An 18,123-nucleotide genomic window follows, 5' to 3' on the forward strand; every position below is an offset into this window, starting at 1 on the left:
TTGAGGGGCGGGGGGACGGGGACGGAGCGAACAGTGGCCAGGAATGGTGGGCGATCGGGCCTCGGGCCTGAGGGGGTGGGGGGGATGTGGGGAGCGGTCCAAGTTCTGTTAATATGGGGTCAGGAGGAATACTCCTGCTCCTCCTGACTCCACGTTTACATAAACCTTGTCCCATTCACTCCCATTCTACGCAAACTCAATTAACCCACCGTTTCCCAATACTTAGAATTCTTGATCCAAACATAAAATGTTTACCAATCCTTAAAGTTAAAGGGTGACGTGATAAAGATCTTCAAGATTATATAAGGTTACAATAATATAAATAGTGGTAGATTGTTTCCACTGGTCCGTGAGACGGTAACAAATTTATGGTGCCAAAAAAGAATTAAAGGGGAGGTTACAAAAGAATTCTCTATACAGATGGTTAGTTAGAAGATGGAATTTTCTGCCACAAGCCATTATTGAAGCAGAATCCATAATTTTCCTTTAAAATGTAATTCAAAAGTTATTTGAAAAAGAGGAATATTCAAGGGTTTGGGGAGGGGACCAAACAAGACAGTAAGATTAGACTGCATGGCTCTAGTGGAGAAGAACAGCACAGACTTGATGGGCCCAATGGCCTGTTTCTGTGTTGTAACATCCTGTGGATGTATTTTAAGTTTGCAATGCTCAGAGACTTTTACATAATAGTTTCCATGGGTTCTGTTGCACATGGAGCAAGGACCCGAGCAGCAGCACAAATAATAAAAAAGGATTTATTAGAAAAAAGGCAGAGTCCTGAACTAAGCCACAAAGCATGGAATATCTTACAACATTTTTTTTTTAATAACTAGAATTCCATTGGGTAGACAACCAATAGACCTTATCCTTGGAATTACTTCAGGTCCACCTGTACTGCAGGCTATTAAGTCAGTCCTGTTTGGAGCTGGCAACATTTTTCTGCTATTTTCCCATATCTCACTTCCATATGACAACACTGAAAAAGTACATGGATGAGATCGGAATTTAAAAATTAATTTCAGGCCTCGCAGGCTCAGAATTCCTTAAAGTATTCTCAGGATGAGGCCTTAAAGACTCCACAGTCCTTCTTCTGTTACCACAAACCCACCTGTTGGCTCTCTTGGTACGTTGGAGGGGGAACGCTCTGGGTTGCCATCATGGTCAGTGATGATGCAGGGGACGCATGTTGCATCATGGGATTGCTTCACATCTAGAACCTAGAGAAACAAGAGAGATGGTTCTTACAGCTGCTCAGTACACCGGCATGGAGCACTCGGAAGAAAAGGATCAGCTTAGCCAGCTAAGGGCATTGGAGGTCCAATTCCAAAAGTGAACTGCTCAAGTACAGAATGATTCATCACAGTTTACCATTACGAGGCTATTCAGAAGTGCAGGTACGTATGAAATAACAACCAGATCGCGTGTGCTGTTAAAAAAAACTGCATCAACTGTCAGAAAGAAATCTGTAGGAATGGGCAGGGCTGCTTAAGATTGCCAGGAGAGTCCACTAAAATCTTAGAACATAATAAAGTGAAGTAGGGGGAAGGGTAACACAGGAGGTAGGAGTCAAACTGCTGCACTCTCAGGTAGGTGCACAGTCCTCCGTGCTCTTGGTCAAGTCGCAAAAGGAGAGAGAGAGAGAGAGTGAGAGAGCTCCAGATCAATCACAGTGATATCTTCTGACAGCCGGTTAAAAGCCCCACTAAGCAGCGACCACCTGACTGCCCTCTCAGCCAGGAGCAATGCACAGAGACTGAAGGAAAAACAAAAAAAATGTCAGACGCTACAGTAAATCACAGACACTGCTTCTGCCATGGTGTGGAGCAAAGGCGGGTAAAATGGCGTTGAGGTACAGATCAGCCATGATCTAATTGAATGGCGGAACAGGCATGAGGGGCTGAATGGGCTACACCTGTTCCTATGTTCCTATCTCCTGCTCCATGTCCTCATAAGAACATAAGAAAGAGGAGCAGGAGTAGGCCATATGATCAGATCATGGCTGATCTTCGACCTCAACTCCACTTTCCCGCATGATTCCCATATCCCTTGATTCCCCTAGAGTCCAAAAATCTATCCATCTCAGCCTTGAATATATTCAATGACTCAGCAGCCACAGCCCTCTGGGGTAGAGAATTCCAAAGATACACAACCCTCTGAGTGAAGAAATTCCTCCTCATCTCAGTCTTGAACGGCCGACCCCTTATCCTGAGACTATGCCCCCTAGTTCTAGACTCTCCAACCAGGGGAAACAATCTCTCAGCCTCTACCGTGTCAAGCCCCCCCCCCATAATCTTACGTGTTTCAATGAGATCACCTCTCATTTTTCTAAATTCCAGAGAGTATAGGCCCATTCTACTCAACCTCTCTTCATAGGACAACCCTCTCATCCCAGGAGTTAATCTAGTGAATATTCCTTGCACCGCCTCATAAGAACACAAGAAATAGGAGCAGGAGTAGGCCATCCGGCCCCTCCAACCATTCAACAAGATCATGGCTGATCTTCTACCTCAACGCCATTTTCCTGCACCATCCCCATATCCCTTGATGCCTTTAATATCAAGAAATCTATCGATTTCTGTTTTGAATGTACTCAATGACTGAGCCTCCACAGCCCTCTGGGGTAGAGAATTCCAAAGATTCACCACCCTCTGAATGAAGAAATTTCTCCTCATCTCAGTCCTATCTTTATTCTGAGACTGTGACCCCTGGTTCTAGACTCACCAGCCAGGGGAAACATCCTCCTTGCATCTACCCTGTCGAGCCCTGTAAGAATTTTGTATGTTTCAATGAGATCACCTCTCATTCTTCTAAACTCTGGAGAATACACGCCTAGTCCACTCAATCTCTCCTCATACGACAATCCCGCCATCCCAGGAATCAGTCTGGTGAACTTTCGTTGCACTCCCTCTATGGCAAGTATATCCTTTCTTTGGTAAGGAGACAAAATTGTACACAATACTTCAGGTGTGGTCTTATATAATTACAATAAGACATCGTTACTCCTGTATTCAAATCCTCTTGTAATAAAGGCCAACATACCATTTGCCTTTCTAATTGCTTGCTGCACTTGCATGTTAGCTTGCATGTGATTCATGTACAAGGACACCCAGGTCCTTTTGAACATCAACATTTCCCAATCTCTTACCATTTAAAAAATACCCTGCATTTCTGTTTTTTCTACCAAAGTGGATAACTTAACATTTTTCCACATTATATTCCATCTGCCATGTTCTTGTCCACTCACTTAGCCTGTCTATATCCCCTTGAAGCCTCTTTACATCCTCCTGACAACTCATATTCCCACCTAGTTTTGTGTCATCAGCAAACTAGGAAATATTACATTTGGTCCCCTCATCCAAATCATTGATATAGATTGTGAATAGCTGGGGCCCAAGCACCGATCCCTGTGGCACCCCACTAGTCACAGTCCGCCAACCTGAAAAAGACCCTTTTATTCCTACTCTCTGTTTTCTATCTGTTAACCAATTCTCAATCCATGCCAGTATGTTAGCCCCAATTCCATGTGCTCTAACTTTGTTCACCATCCTCCTGTGTGGGATCTTAGCGAAAGCCTTCTGAAAATCCAAATACACCACATCCACTGGTTCCCCCTTATCTATTCTACTAGTTACATCCTCAAAGAACTCCAATTGGTTTGTCAAACATGATTTCCCTTTCATAAATCCATGCTGACTCTGCCAAATCCTATTATTATTTTCTAAGTGTCCTGTTATCACATCCTTTATAATAGATTCTAGCATTTTTCCTACTACTGATGTCAGGCTGACAGGTCTGTAGTTCCCTGTTTTCCCTCTTCCTCCTTTCTTAAATAGTGGGGTTACATTTGCCACCCTCCAATCTGCAGGAACCATTCCAGAATCTTTAGAATTTTGGAAGATGACAACCAATGCATCCACTATCTCTATAGCCACCTCTTTCAAAACCCTGGGATGTAGATCATCAGGTCCTTGGGATTTATTGAGTTTCAGTCCCATTAATTTCTCCAGTACTATTTTTTTTTTAGTAATACTAATTTCCTTCAGTTCTTCATTCTCGCCAGTCCCTTGGTTCTCTCATATTTCTGGGAGGTTTTTTGTGTCTTCTTCCGTGAAGACAGACAGAAAGTATTTGTTTAATTTCTCTGCCATTTCCTTATTCCCCATTATAAATTCTCCCATCTCTGTCTGTAAGGGACCCACATTTGTCTTCGCCAGTCTTTTCCTTTTTACATATAGAAGCTTCTACAGACCATTTTTATGTTTCTCGCTAGTTTACTCTCATATTCTATTTTCCCTCTTTATCAATTTCTTGCTGAATTCTAAAATGCTCCCAATCCTCAGGCTTACTGCCTTTTCTGGCAACTTTATATGCCTCCAAGTGAAGTATATCCTTCCTTAGATAAGGAGACCAAAATGTATACAGTACTCCAGGTGAGGTCTCACTAAAGCCCTGTACAATTGTAATAAGACTTCCTTACTCTTGCACCCCAACCCCCTTGCAATAAAGGCCAACTTGCCATTTGCCTTCCTAACTGCCTGCTGTACCTGCATACTAACTTTTTGTGTTTCTTATACAAGAACACTCAAGTCTCTCTAAACAACATTTAATAGTTTCTCACCATTTAAAAAATGTTTTTCTATTCTTCCTACCAAAGTGAATAACCTCACATTTCCCCACATTATACTCCATCTGCCACCTTCTTGCCCATTCACTTAACCTGTCTATATCCCTTTGCAGACTCTGTGTCCTCCTCGTAGCTTACTTTCCCACCTAGCTTTGTATAGTGGGCAAACTCAGATGCATTATACTCAGTCCCTTCATCTAAGTCATTAATATAGATTGTAAATAGCTGAGGCCCAAGCACTGATCCTTGCAGCACCCCCACTAGTTACAACCTGCCAACCTGAGAATGACCTGTTTATTCCTACTCTCTGTTTTCTGTCCTTTAACCAATCCTCTATCCATGCTAATATATTACCTCCAACCCATGGGCCCTTACCTTGTGTATCAACCTTTTATGTGGCACCTTATCGAATGCCTTTTGAAAATCCAAATATACGACATCCACTGGTTCCTTTTTATCTACCCTGCTAGTTACATCCTCAATAGATTTGACAAACATGATTTCCCTTTCATAAAACCATGTTGACTCTGCCTAATCTTATTATGATGTTCTAAGTGCCCTGTTACCACTTTCTTAATAATGGATTCCAGCATTTTCCTGGCGACCGATGTCAGGCTAACTGGCCTGTAGTTCCCTGTTTTCTCTCTCCCTCCCTTCTTGAACAGCGGGGTTACATTTGCTACCTTCCAGTCCACTGGGATTATTCCAGAATCTCGAGAATTTTTGAAGATCATAACCAATGCATTCACTATCTCTGCAGCCACCTCTTTTGGAACCCTAGGTTGTAGGCCATCAGGTCCAGTGGATTTGTCAGCTTTTAGTCCCATTAGTTTGTCCAGTGCTTTTTCTCTAGTTATATTAATTGTTTTAAGTTCCTCATTCTCATTTACCCCTTGGTTCCCCACTATTTTTGGTATGCTTTTTGTGTCTTCTACTGTGAAGACAGATACAAAATATTTGTTTAACACATCTGCCATTTCCTTATTCCTCATTATAATTTCTCCTGTCTCAGCCTCTAAGGGATCCACGTTTACTTTTGCTACTCTCTTCCTTTTTACATTCTTGTAGAAGCTCTTACACTCTGTTTTTATATTTCTTGCTAGTTTACTTTCATATTCTATTTTCTCCCTTTTTATCAATTTTTTGGTCGTCCTTTGTTAGTTTCTAAAACTCTCCCAATCCCCAGGCTTATTACTCTTCTTGGCAACATTATAGGCCTCTTCTTTCAATCTAATACTCTCCTTAAAGGATCACTTTTCCCGTGGAGTTTTTATTTCTCAATGGAATGTATATTTGTTGAGAATATTGAATCTCCCCCTCTGACATGTTCTTCTACATGATGTGCTACTAGAATGCAAGTTAATAATTAGCATTTCCTAAAGTATGTCTAAATTCAAGAAATTGGCCTTTGCAAGGGCTGCACTCCTCAGAAAGCTCTACTTTAACAGGGATAGGCCTGTGTGTAGATACAACACTAATAACAGGCTTTATCAACAGGATAGGTTATGTGGTTCCAATGGAGAAGCCATTAACAGGATTGTTGGTCACAAAACTGTCAGTGTAGGGCAATCGTGGAACAATGGGTAAACTGTACGAGTTAGTGCTCCCACTTTGGAGCCTCGCTTAATGGGAGGACGGATCAGGCACTCAGGTGACTAAAATCAATAACTGTAAATCGGGAAGGCCACGAATCAGGCTTGCAGCCCCCCATGCCCATTAGACCTCATGTCGAGCGAGGCTCTCGTTGGGAACACTAACTCATTGCCCGAAATTGAAAACATGGAAAGCTCCCACACTGCATCAGCCTGATGGGAACCGTCCAGCAGTGCTGAAAAAAAGATGGATTTTGGTAGCTCAATGACTAGGGCAGAGACACTAACGCACAGCACCACATCATTAGTTGCAACTACACTCCCATTACGATTCCTTTTGGTTGGCATCTGGAGGGAAGCTGACTCAGCAGTGCCCACACTGCATCGTCTTTTTACACTCCTCTCCCGAAGCTGCTGATTCATGCCAGGGTGCCAGCCGCTCTCTAAAACCTCGCTCAAGTGGCCATTCTTCATACGTGAGCCTAGACAATCAGTGTCACCAGGCTAGTCACCGTAGAGGGCATCAGTGCCAAGTCCAATCATGGTTATCAATAGCCAATGCATTTCACTCTTTTCCTTTCACTTGAAGGCACTGACTCTTGCTATGGTACGGTTTCACAGGGAATGGGCACCCTGTAGTAGCGCACTCCAGTCCTGAACCCGGGCAATGAGTGTTTGTAAACTATACCCATTAGAGGAGCCAAATAGAATCACAGTATCATACAGCACAGAAGGAGTCCATTCGACCCATTGAACTTGTGCCGGCTCTTTGGAAGATCTATCCAATTAGTCCCACTCCCCTACTTTTTCCCCATAAACCTTGCAAATTTTTTCTTTTCAAGTATTTATCCAATTCCCTTTCAAAAGTTACTACTGAATCTGCTTCCAACAGTCTTTCAGGCAGTGCATTCCAGATAATAACAACTCACTGCGTAAAAAAGATTCTCACCTTCCCTCTGGTTCTTTTGCCAATTATCTTAAACTTGTGTCCTCTGGTTACCGACCCTCCTGCCAGTGGAAACAGTTTCTCCCTATCGACTTTATCAAAACCCATAATTTTGAGCACCTCCGTTGAATCTCTTCTTATCCTTCTCTGCTCTAGGGAGAATAATCCCAGCTTCTCTAGTCTCCACAGAACTGAAGTCCCTCATCCCTGTCAATACTGTCCTTAACTGACATCCACACATGAATTTTCTGGCACTGGATAGTGATCAGTAGCAAGAACCTCGGCTGAGATGCTATTTTCCATAGTCCAGCGGCACAAAGGTCACCAGTTGTATCACAGAGCTGGGAATGAACCAAAGACCTTCCTCAATATTTCACACAAGGTGCCCGAGTCAGTTGCGCGATAGCGAACCTTGTGATGTCTTGTGCCACACTCCTCGGTGTTCCTCAACCCACACAAACCCCGCGTCCCACATCACACTACCAAGCGGGAACTGAACTGGCAATTACTGAGCTGGGTTGTTTTTGTTGGTACTGAGCTCATTAATCAACTATATTGCACTGTAAATACAAATCAACAAACAGGCCTTTGAGAGTTAACTGTGCCTAAAATAATTGGCCCACTCGAGTAAGCAGGGGCCTGAAGAGACAGGGTAACAGACTCAATGACTTAAGGATAGGAGAACCACTCCTCCCTTGAGGAAACTGAAACGGGCCCTCAAAACAGCCCTAGCAACAGGTTGCAGCAAGCTCCACCAGGAACTTATGTGATTAGCACCCTTGTATTCTCATCAGAGAGAGAGAGTACAAACTCACATAGGAGTCTCATGGTCCATGTTTTATAGTTCATTTACAATATAAAACCAACCTGCAAGGTGAATTTGTGGAAAAAATGGGAAATAGTTGCAGGGAGGGCAGGGTCCAAGCCCACACTAACCGTCTGGCATTCCTACCTTGGATGGGGAGTCCTTTAAGTAAAGGAAAAATCACCCGGGATCCCTGCTGTGGCCCTATGGGTTCCATTTCTCACTTTCCTGTGGTCACAATCCCTGTTTAGAGTGGAAAGTATCTTGGACAGCAGCCTGGCCAGAAGAGATGGAAATCAAACATGGCCACTGCCTCCTGTACAAGGAGTTTCACCATCACTCACCTTTGGCCTTGGTATGTGGCCAAGGCAGTATGTATTCCACATCCCGAATTACTCGAGGGTATTAAAAGTCAACCACATAGTGTGGAACTGGAGTCACTTGTAGACCAGACTGGGTGGAATGACAGCTCTCTTCTCTGAAGAATATTAGTGAATCAGTTTGGTTTTTACAATAAAACGGCAACTTTCTTGATCTTTTTTCTGCTGCTTGCCCACAAATTACCAAAGTTATTACATTGTATTTCATGGGGTAAACGTCCCAAAATTATTATAAAAATAAAGAGAATGCTGCCAATGTCGCAGTAGAGAAGGTAGTAGAGAAATTGGAAAGGATAAAAATAGATAAAGAGGAGGTACTTGAAAGGTTGGCGGCGCTCAAAGTGGAAAAGTCACCCGGTCCGGATGGGATGCATCCTAGGTTACTGAGGGAAGTATGGGTGGAAATTGCTGAAGCTCTGGCCACAGTATCCCAATCCTCCTTAGATACAGGAGTGTTGCCAGAGGACTGGAGGATCGCAAATACTACACACCCTTGTTCAAAAAGCAGGAGAGGGATAAACCCAGCAATTACAGGCCAGTCAGCCTAATGTTGGTGGTGGGGAAACTTTTAGAGACATTAATCAATTGGTACTTGGAAAAATCTGGGTTAATAAATGAAAGCCAGCACAGATTTATTAAAGGCAAATCACGTTTGACTAACTTGATTGAGTTCTTTGATAAAGAGGGTTGATTTTGTGAATATGGACTTTCAAAAGACGTTTGATAAAGAAGCACATAATAGACTTGTTAGCAAAATTGAAGCCCATGGGATTGAAAGGGCAGTGGCTGCGTGGATACAAAACTGGCTAAGGGACAGAAAACAGAAAGTAGTGGTGAACGGTTATTTTTCAGACTGGAGGGAATTGTGCAGTGATGTCCCCCAGGGGTCGATGTTAGGACCACTACTCTTTTTGGCTATATATATTACTATTAAATATATATTAATGACCTGAACTTGGGTATACTGGGCATAATTTCAAAGTTTGCAGAAGACACGAAACTCGGAAAAGTTGTAAACAGTGAAGAGAACAGTAACAGACTTCAGGACAGCGTAGACTAGTGAAATGGGCAGACACATGGCAGATAAAATTTAACGCAGAGAAGTGTGAAGTGATTCATTTTGGCAGGAAAAACAAGGAGAGGCAATATAAACTAAATGGTAAAATGTTAAAGGTGGTGCAGAAACAGAGAAACCTGGAGGTGTACGTACATATGTCTTTGAAGGTAGCAGGACAAGTTGAGAAAGCCATTAAAAAGCCATATGGGATCCTTAGCTTTATAAAACACTAGTTAGGCCCCAGCTGGAGTATTGTGGCCAAATCTGAATGCCACACTTTAGGAAGGATGTCAAGACCTTAGAGAAGGTGCAGAGGAGATTTACTAGAATACCAGGGATGAAAAACTTCAGTTTTCTGGCGAGACTGATGTTGTTCTCCTTAGAGCGGAGAAGGTTAAGGGGAGATTTGATAGTGAAGTGTTTTGATAGTAAATAAGGAGAAATGGTTTCCAGTGGCAGAAGGGTCAGTAACCAGAGGACACAGATTTAAGGTAATTGGCAAAAGAACCAGAGGCGATATGAGGAAAACATTTTTTACACAGCAAGTTATGATCTGGAATGCACTGCTTGAAAGGGCGGTGGAAGTAAATTCAATAGTAACTTTCAAAAGGGTATTAGATAAATACTTGAAAGGGAAAAAATTGCAGGGGAATGGGTCTAATTGGATAGCTCTTTCAAAGAGCCGACACAGGCACCATGGGCCGAATCGCCACCTTCTGTGCTGTATCATTTTATGATTCTATGATTAACAGTTTCCGCAAAAGCAGCCGTGGGTGATTCTGCAATTATTTTAACATCTTTTTTTGCTGCATTAATTTCCTCAGTGGCTTTGGAAGCTCTGTGATGGTGAAATGATTTCACTGCTCATCAAGGGAGGAGGAGACCTTTGAGCACTGAGGCTGGTGGTAGCCATGTTTCTATGGCTGCTGCTCCCTTCACTCTCAGCACTAATTCCATTCACAGTTTTGACACATGCAAAAACCCATCACCATGCTGAAGAATGTCCTTTCAAGCAATGGGGAAATCCGCACAGGTGATATTTATGTTTGCTCGCTATGAAGTCTACGCTCTCTTCCCCAGAGGGACACACACCACTTACCTAAGTCCAGCAAGCTCAGGCAAGGATGACAAGCGCCAAGGCTTAGGGACCCCTAGTGTGTGCAGGGATACTGCTAGAGGTTAAAGCAAAGAAAACCATGCAGCTCATTAACAGACAAGCTTCCCGCAGTTTGTCCAGCCAGGACCGTACAACTCATTACGACACTCAGTTGCATTGTTTTCTCAGCCAAGCTCCATTAATAAGCCTGGCTGTCTAGTCAATCAACGACACTACCTTGGAATACTAACGTCCTCCTGACTCAGATATCAAACTCCCAAGTCAGATACAGAGGATTGACTCAATTCCAATCTACCATCACTGGCAGTATCATTTTAGAGCCAAGTCAGCTCCAGTGGCCCTACTTAACTCCACCCCTAAAGAGAGTGGTCACTACTTGATACCCCTTACTTAACAAAAATCTATCGACCTCAGTCTTGAAAGTTCCAACTGTCCCAGCATCCACAGACTTTTGGGGTAGAGTTTTCCAGATTTTTACTACCCTTTGTGTGAAATATTGCTTCCTGATTTCACTCCTGAATGGCTTAGCTCTAACTTTAAGATTATGCCCCCTTGTTCTGGATTCCCCCACCAGAGCTTCTCTGTATCTACCCTCAACCTTCTATATTCAATGGACTACAAACCAAGTTTATGCAACCTGCCCTCATACTTCAACCCTTTAAGCCCCGGTATCATTCTGGTGAATCTGCACTGCATGCCGTCAAAGGCCAATATATCCTTCCAGAGGTGCGCTGCCCAAAACTAAATGCAGTACTCCAGATGGGGTCTGACCAAGGCTCTGTACAACTGAAGCATAACTTCCTCACTTTTGTATTCCAGCCCCCTTAAGATAAAGGCCAACATTCCATTAGCCGTTTTGATTGCTTTTTGTTCCTGTGCACCAGCTGTTAGTGATTTGTGTACATGGACGCCTCAATCCTTTGCTCTTCCACAGCTCCTAGTCTCTCACCATTAAGAAAATATTTTGATTTGTCTTTCTTAGATCCAAAGTGGATGGCCTCACATTTCCCCATATTGAACTCCATCTGCCACAGATTTGCCAACTCACTTAGTCTGTCTATGACACTTTCTAATTTCTTGCTCCTATCTACACAATATACTGCACCTCCGAACTTAGTGTCATCTGCAAACTTGGATATACAACTCTCTATTTCCTTCATCCAAGTCATTAATATATGTGGTGAAAAGATGAGGACCCTGGGGAACACCAGTTATCACCTCCCTCCAATCAGAGAATATTCCCTTTATCTCCTACTCTCTGTCGACTACCTCTTGAAGTTGATAAAAGATAAAATTGAACACTTGGCCATATTCTCCCAGAGCTTTCAGTTTCTCAGGAGGGCTGCATGAGGCGCTACATCGAAGGCCTTATGAAAGTCAATGAAAGCAGGTTTTCCCAGCCTTATGAAGTTTAGCGATCTGATATAAAGTGCCCTACATGAAATCCAGCTTGTTCCTGTTAGATGACTTGACAGACCTCCAAAGCATCAGCTACACTTAATGCAAGAATTCAAAAACCCATCTTAAGAGCCAATGACACCAGTGAGATTCCTTAGTAATAGCCGATGGATTGAAAACAGAATTACATTCTGGGTCACTGAAGAGAATCCGTCAGGTGGACATAAAAGGTCCCATGGCACTATTTCAAAGAAGCACAGGGGAGTTCTCCCTGGTGCCCTGGCCAATACATATCCATCAACCAACATTAAAAGACACATTATCTGGTCATTATCACCTTGCTGTTTGTGGGACCTTGCTGTGCACAAATTGGCTGCTGTGTTTCCTACATTACAACAGTGACTACACTTCAAAAATACTTCATTGGCTGTAAATCGCTTTGGGACATCTTGAGACTATGAAAGGCACTATATAAATGCAAGTCTTTCTTTCTTCTTTGAATATTCTCTATGGCCCAGTAACTTTCAATGCAGCCCAGCAACTTTCATCCTGTATTTTATAGGAATTTTGTCAAAAGTTTATCGGTGTACCGGTAAAGGGTTGAAAGGTGCTCCGCTGGGAAAAGTCTTCCTGGGCCTTTCCTCTATTACGACCAACGTGGTTCGTAGCTACAAAGCCCTTGAGCTAGTCGCTCCCCAAAAAAACAGCTGAATCTCATCCACCAGAGACTCTGGACACCCTGGCTCTGATCAAGGCTGGTAATCAGCGAGGGGAGGGGGCGGGGGGCGTCTAGGCTTTCCAACTTGACCGACTGCTTCAGCTCAGCGGTGGTCTATTTATTATTCAATACACTGCACAAATCACTCACAATTTTCAACACTTTCTTAAAGTTACACTAATGGGATGATGAGAAAAGGGCGAGAGTAGTGTCAAGTTTCTTAAATAAGCAAGAGAGTGTCACTTGGAGTAGCTGGGCCTACAAGGAAACATTTTCCCACTAAAATACACCATGCAGGAGATATTCCCTTTCCAGTTTCCAATTTCCTGTTGGGAAAACATAACACGGGATTAAGAGTGCCCAGGCCCCTGACTGTTTTAAACATGAACCATTACTGAGTGTCACAGGGGAGGCAATGGGAAATGTAACATTAAATGTGTTTGAAGTAGGGCAAAGCCACCCATCTAGTAGCCAAATTTATAACAGGAAAGGTTAGACCACAGGACATGTATGTATTCAGACAGCTGAAAGGAGAGATTTAGTACAGTAGTCCTTCAGTAGAACACCTCAAATCCACAACGACACACTGTTAGCTGTGGCTGAGTGGTAGCATTCTCGTCTCCGAGTCAAAAAGTTGTGGGTTCAAGTCCTGCTCCAGAGACTCGAGCACAAAATCTAAGCTGTAGTACTGAGGGAGTGCTGCACTGTTGGAGGTGCCGTCTTTCGGTTAAATCCTCTCAGGTGGACATAAAAATTCCCATGGCACTATTTCGAAGAAGAGCAAGGGATTCTCCCTGGTGTCCTGGTAAATATTTATCCCTTAACCGACATTACTAAAACAGATAATCTGGTCATTTATTTCATTGCTGTGTGCAAATTGGCTGTCGTGTTTCCTACATTACAACAGTGACTACATTTCAAAAGTACTTCACTGGCTATAAAATGCTTTGGGACTTCCTGATGTTGTGAAAGGTGCTACAGAAATGCAAGTCTTTCTTTTTAAACTGATCTATAATAAGCATTATCATTATCGTCACATGTGGCTCAGTTGGTAGCACTCTCATTTTAGGAGTCAGTAGGTTGTGGGTTCAAGCTCCACTCCAGGATTTAAGCACCTAATCTAGACTCATCTCAGTGCAGTACTGAGGGAGTGCGATATTGTCAGAGGTGCCATCTTTCAGATGGGATTTAAAACCGAAGGCCCCATTCCACCCTTCAGGTTGATGTAAAAGATCCCACAGTACTGTTCAAAGAAGAGCAGGGAGTTCTCCACAACAACACCAGAAACAGATTAACTACTCTTTTACCTCATGCTCTGCAGGCAAAATTGAATGCTGCATTTACCTACACAGCAACAGCAACTGCACATTTTACAAAAAAGTTATTTAATGAATGTGAAGCAACTCGAGATGTCCTGAGAAGTATGATGGGTTGTTATATAAATGAAAATTATTTCTTCCTTTTCATTATTTGTGAGACAGAGAAGACCCTGGAATATGGCCTGCATGAGTGGAACACCTAGCAGAAGCAGCACCTTCAGGGGAGAAGGGAACATAAAACTGGTAATACATTGGAAACAAGAGTGGAATTAAAGATAATAAGGAATCATAGAATAGAATCAGAGAAGTTTACAACATGGAAACAGGCCCTTCGGCCCAACATGTCCATGTTGCCCAGTTTATACCACTAAGCTAGTCCCAGTTGCCTGCACTTGGCCCATATCCCTCTATACCCATCTTACCCATGTAACTGTCCAAATGCTTTTTAAAAGACAAAATTGTACCCGCCTCTACTACTGCCTCTGGCAGCTCGTTCCAGACACTCACCACCCTTTGAGTGAAAAAATTGCCCCTCTGGACCCTTTTGTATCTCTCCCCTCTCACCTTAAATCTGTGCCCCCTCGTTATAGACTCCCCTACCTTTGGGAAAAGATTGTGACTATCTACCTTATCACATTTATATAGCACTTTTCACCACCTCAGGAGGTCCCAAAGCATTTTACAACCAATGAAGTACTTTCGAAGTGTAATAAGAACAGAAGAACTAGGAGCAGGGGTAGGCCGTGCGGCCCCTCGAGCCTGCTCCGCCGTTCAATGAGATCATGGCTGATCTTCTACCTGAACTCCACTTTCCTGCCCTATCCCCATATCCCTTGATTCCCTTAGTGTCCAGAAATTTATCAATCTCAATTTTGAATATACCCAACGACTGAGCATCCACAGCCCTCTGGGGTAGAGAATTCCAAAGATCCACAACTCTCAGTGAAGAAATTTTTCCTCATCTCAGTCTTAAATGGCTGACCTCTTACCTTGAGACTATGACCCCTAGTTCTAGACTCTCCAGCCAAGGGAAACAGCCTCTCAGCGTCTACCCTGCCAAGTCCTCTAAGAATTTTATACATTTCAATGAGAATGTTGTAATGTAGGAAACGTGGCAGCCAATTTGCGCATAGCAAGGTCCCACAATCAGCAGTGTGATAATGAATAGATAATCTTTTTTAGTGATGTTGGTTAAGGAATAAGGAAGATCTAGGTGATCAGGTATGTTTTAAAACACCACTTCTGGGACTATGAAAATGTCATCCTTTTGTTTCACGCTGCATTATGGAACTCGTCCCTCCACCTAGCTTTCCAAATTTAAAATACTATAAAATGTCTCCAAAAAGCCTCTCTTACTGAATAATGTCAGCTGTTCCACATAAAACAAAGTTACATCATCCCCCTGATGTTCTCCCTTCCTGACTCGTGCTGGGGTACAGTTCCACAGGTGCTAGCATCCCTCCAAAACCTCACCCAATGGATGGACGCAGAGAATGTCAGTGTGCTATTCAAACATGGGGAGAATCACAGCCATGCCCAATCCTGTCCAAACAAGCCTACAAGTTCCTGCAGGGGTCACTGGATAGCAGTGAGGTGGGAAGCTCACCCCAGTTAAAATGTGACGGCACCGTCACCAATACCCTGGCTGATATTAGCTAACTCGGCCCAACCACGGATTGAACCAGGGAGCTTCCTGATCAGCATGACTGAAGACCATTACATAGGATCAGGAGTAGGCCATTTGGCCCCTCAAGCCTGTTAGGAACATGGGAATAAGAGTAGGCCATTCAGCCCCTTGAGACTGTTCCGCCATTCAATCAGATCATGGCTGATCTGTACCTCAACTCCTTTTATCACTCAAGTGGTGCATTCAACTGAGTCAACAGTAAGATTAAAATTGTCTTTTTCAACCAGTTGAAAATATACTACGAGTGTTAGAATTACAACACGTCAAGGCCAGCAGTGAAATATGGCAATGTTTCCAGTTATGAAGCTGAGCACAAACCACCAGTGCCTACGTCCTTAGTGAGCTATCCATTCAACCTCATCACTGGAACCATTCATCACATCACACTGCAGGCCTGACACATACTTTATAAAATCGCATGCACTTTATAGCTCCCATTACTGGAAACGCCCAATAAAAATGCCTTACATACGAGGTGAATGGCCCTCATTGCTCTCTGACACACTGCGTGGTTTTGTATTGAGCCAAACAGATCAGGAAGATCCCAGGTTCAGTTCCTGTGTTAAGTTAGCTGATCTCAGCCTGGGTGATGGCAATACAATTGGCTTTGACACACCTGGACTCGAAAAGGGCAGGGGGGGTGGGGGGGGAGAAACAGCAAAGTGACCCCTGCTAGGAGTGTGTACGTGTGGACACCAGGCGAGGACAGGGTCAGGTGCAGTTGTGATATCCTCCCACGGTTGAACAGCCTGGTGACAATGTCTATGCACATACATGATGAATGGCTGCAGAACCGTACCGCCACACAAGACACTACCTTCAGGAAAGGAGGCATCTGGGAGCAAGAGACAGAAAAATAAGACCAACACATCCTTCACAATTGGCTACTTCAAGCAATGTATTGCTAAGGTTAGCAGCTGCTTCATTGGTCCATATTTTCCTCCTTTAGAAATAATGACTGAACTTTATCGGTTTACTTCACATCCCCCGTCAATGGGTCCGATAGGTGCAGCAATTGGATTCATGGATTCGACCATCCCGTGCAGCAGATAGGACAGATGTCTAGCTGCACCAATGCCCAATTGCACACTTCTCGTTCGAAAGGAAGAATTGCATTTATATAGCACCTTCCATGATTTCAGGATGTCCCAAAGTGTTTTACAGCCATCTTAGTACTTTTTGAAGTGTGGTCACTGTTGTAAGGTAGGAAACGTGGCAGCCAATTTGCGCACTGCAAGGTCCCACAAACAGCAATGTGATAAGTGAACAGATCATCTGTTTTAGTGATGTTGGTTGAGGGATAAATATTGGCCAGGACAACGGGGAGAACTCCCCTGCTCTTCTTCGAAATAGTACCATGGGATCTTTTACATCCACCTAAGAGGGCTCACCCGAAAGACGGCACCTCCGACCCTGCAACGCTCCCTTAGCACTGCACTGGAGTGGTTTTTTTATTCGTTCATGGGATGTGGGCGTCGCTGGCGAGGCCAGCATTTATTACCCATCACTAATTGCCCTTGAGAAGGTGGTGGTGAGCTGCCTTCTTGAACCACTGCAGTCCGTGTGGTGAAGGTTCTCCCACAGTGCTGTTAGGAAGGGAGTTCCAGGATTTTGACCCAGCGACAATGAAGGAACGGCGATATATTTCCAAGTCGGGATGGTGTGTGACTTGGAGGGGAACGTGCAGGTGGTGTTGTTCCCATGTGCCTGCTGCTCTTGTCCTTCTAGGTGGTAGAGGTCGCGGGTTTGGGAGGAGACGAAGAAGCCTTGGCGAGTTGCTGCAGTGCATCCTGTAGATGGTACACACTGCAGCCACAGTGCGCCGGTGGTGAAATGAGTCAATGTTTAGGGTGGTGGATGGGGTGCCAATCAAGCGGGCTGCTTTGTCCTGGATGGTGTCGAGCTGCTTGGGTGTTGTTGGAGCTGCACTCATCCAGGCAAGTGGAGAGTATTCCATCACACTCCTGACTTGTGCTTTGTAGATGGTGGAAAGGCTTTGGGGAGTCAGGAAGTGAGTCACTAGCCACAGAATACCCAGCCTCTGACCTGCTCTTGTAGCCACAGTATTTATATGGCTGGTCCAGTTAAGTTTCTGGTCAATGGTGACCCCCAGGATGTTGATGGTGGGGGATTCGGCGATGGTAATGCCGTTGAATGTCAAGGGGAGGTGGTTAGACTCTAACCACCAGGTGTCAGCCTGGATTATGTGCTCAAGTCTCTGGGGTGGAACTCGACCCCACAACCTTCTGACTCAGATGCCATGGTTGACATGGCAGTGAATTACATACTCAGCAGACCTTCCAAGCAGGCTGTAAATATGCGCCAGAAACAGAATGAACTTTTCCAGATCACAGGGGAGTCCACAAACCAAGTTCGGGGCAAGGCTGGCTGGTCGTGAATTGCTGAACGCATCAGCATTGAATCATAGAGTGTTACAGCACAGAATCAGGCCATTCAGCCCATCAATCTGCACTGGCACT

At 43.9% G+C, this 18,123-nt stretch overlaps 1 protein-coding gene across 5 annotated transcripts in view; it reads right to left on the minus strand.

The window, feature by feature from the left end:
- The window catches only part of pknox2 (pbx/knotted 1 homeobox 2), a 343,270-nt gene that overhangs the window by 102,652 nt on the left and 222,495 nt on the right, over positions 1 to 18,123 (minus strand). For all 5 annotated transcript variants that reach the window (XM_067971059.1, XM_067971057.1, XM_067971055.1 and 2 more), the window contains one exon: positions 1,109 to 1,217. In XM_067971059.1, coding sequence (XP_067827160.1) covers positions 1,109 to 1,195 — 87 coding nt within the window. In that variant the 5' untranslated portion in view covers positions 1,196 to 1,217. The remainder of the gene's footprint in view (positions 1 to 1,108; positions 1,218 to 18,123) is intronic.

This window comes from Heptranchias perlo, chromosome 33, assembly GCF_035084215.1.
Source record: "Heptranchias perlo isolate sHepPer1 chromosome 33, sHepPer1.hap1, whole genome shotgun sequence".
In the NCBI taxonomy this organism is placed as follows: Eukaryota; Metazoa; Chordata; class Chondrichthyes; order Hexanchiformes; family Hexanchidae; genus Heptranchias; species Heptranchias perlo.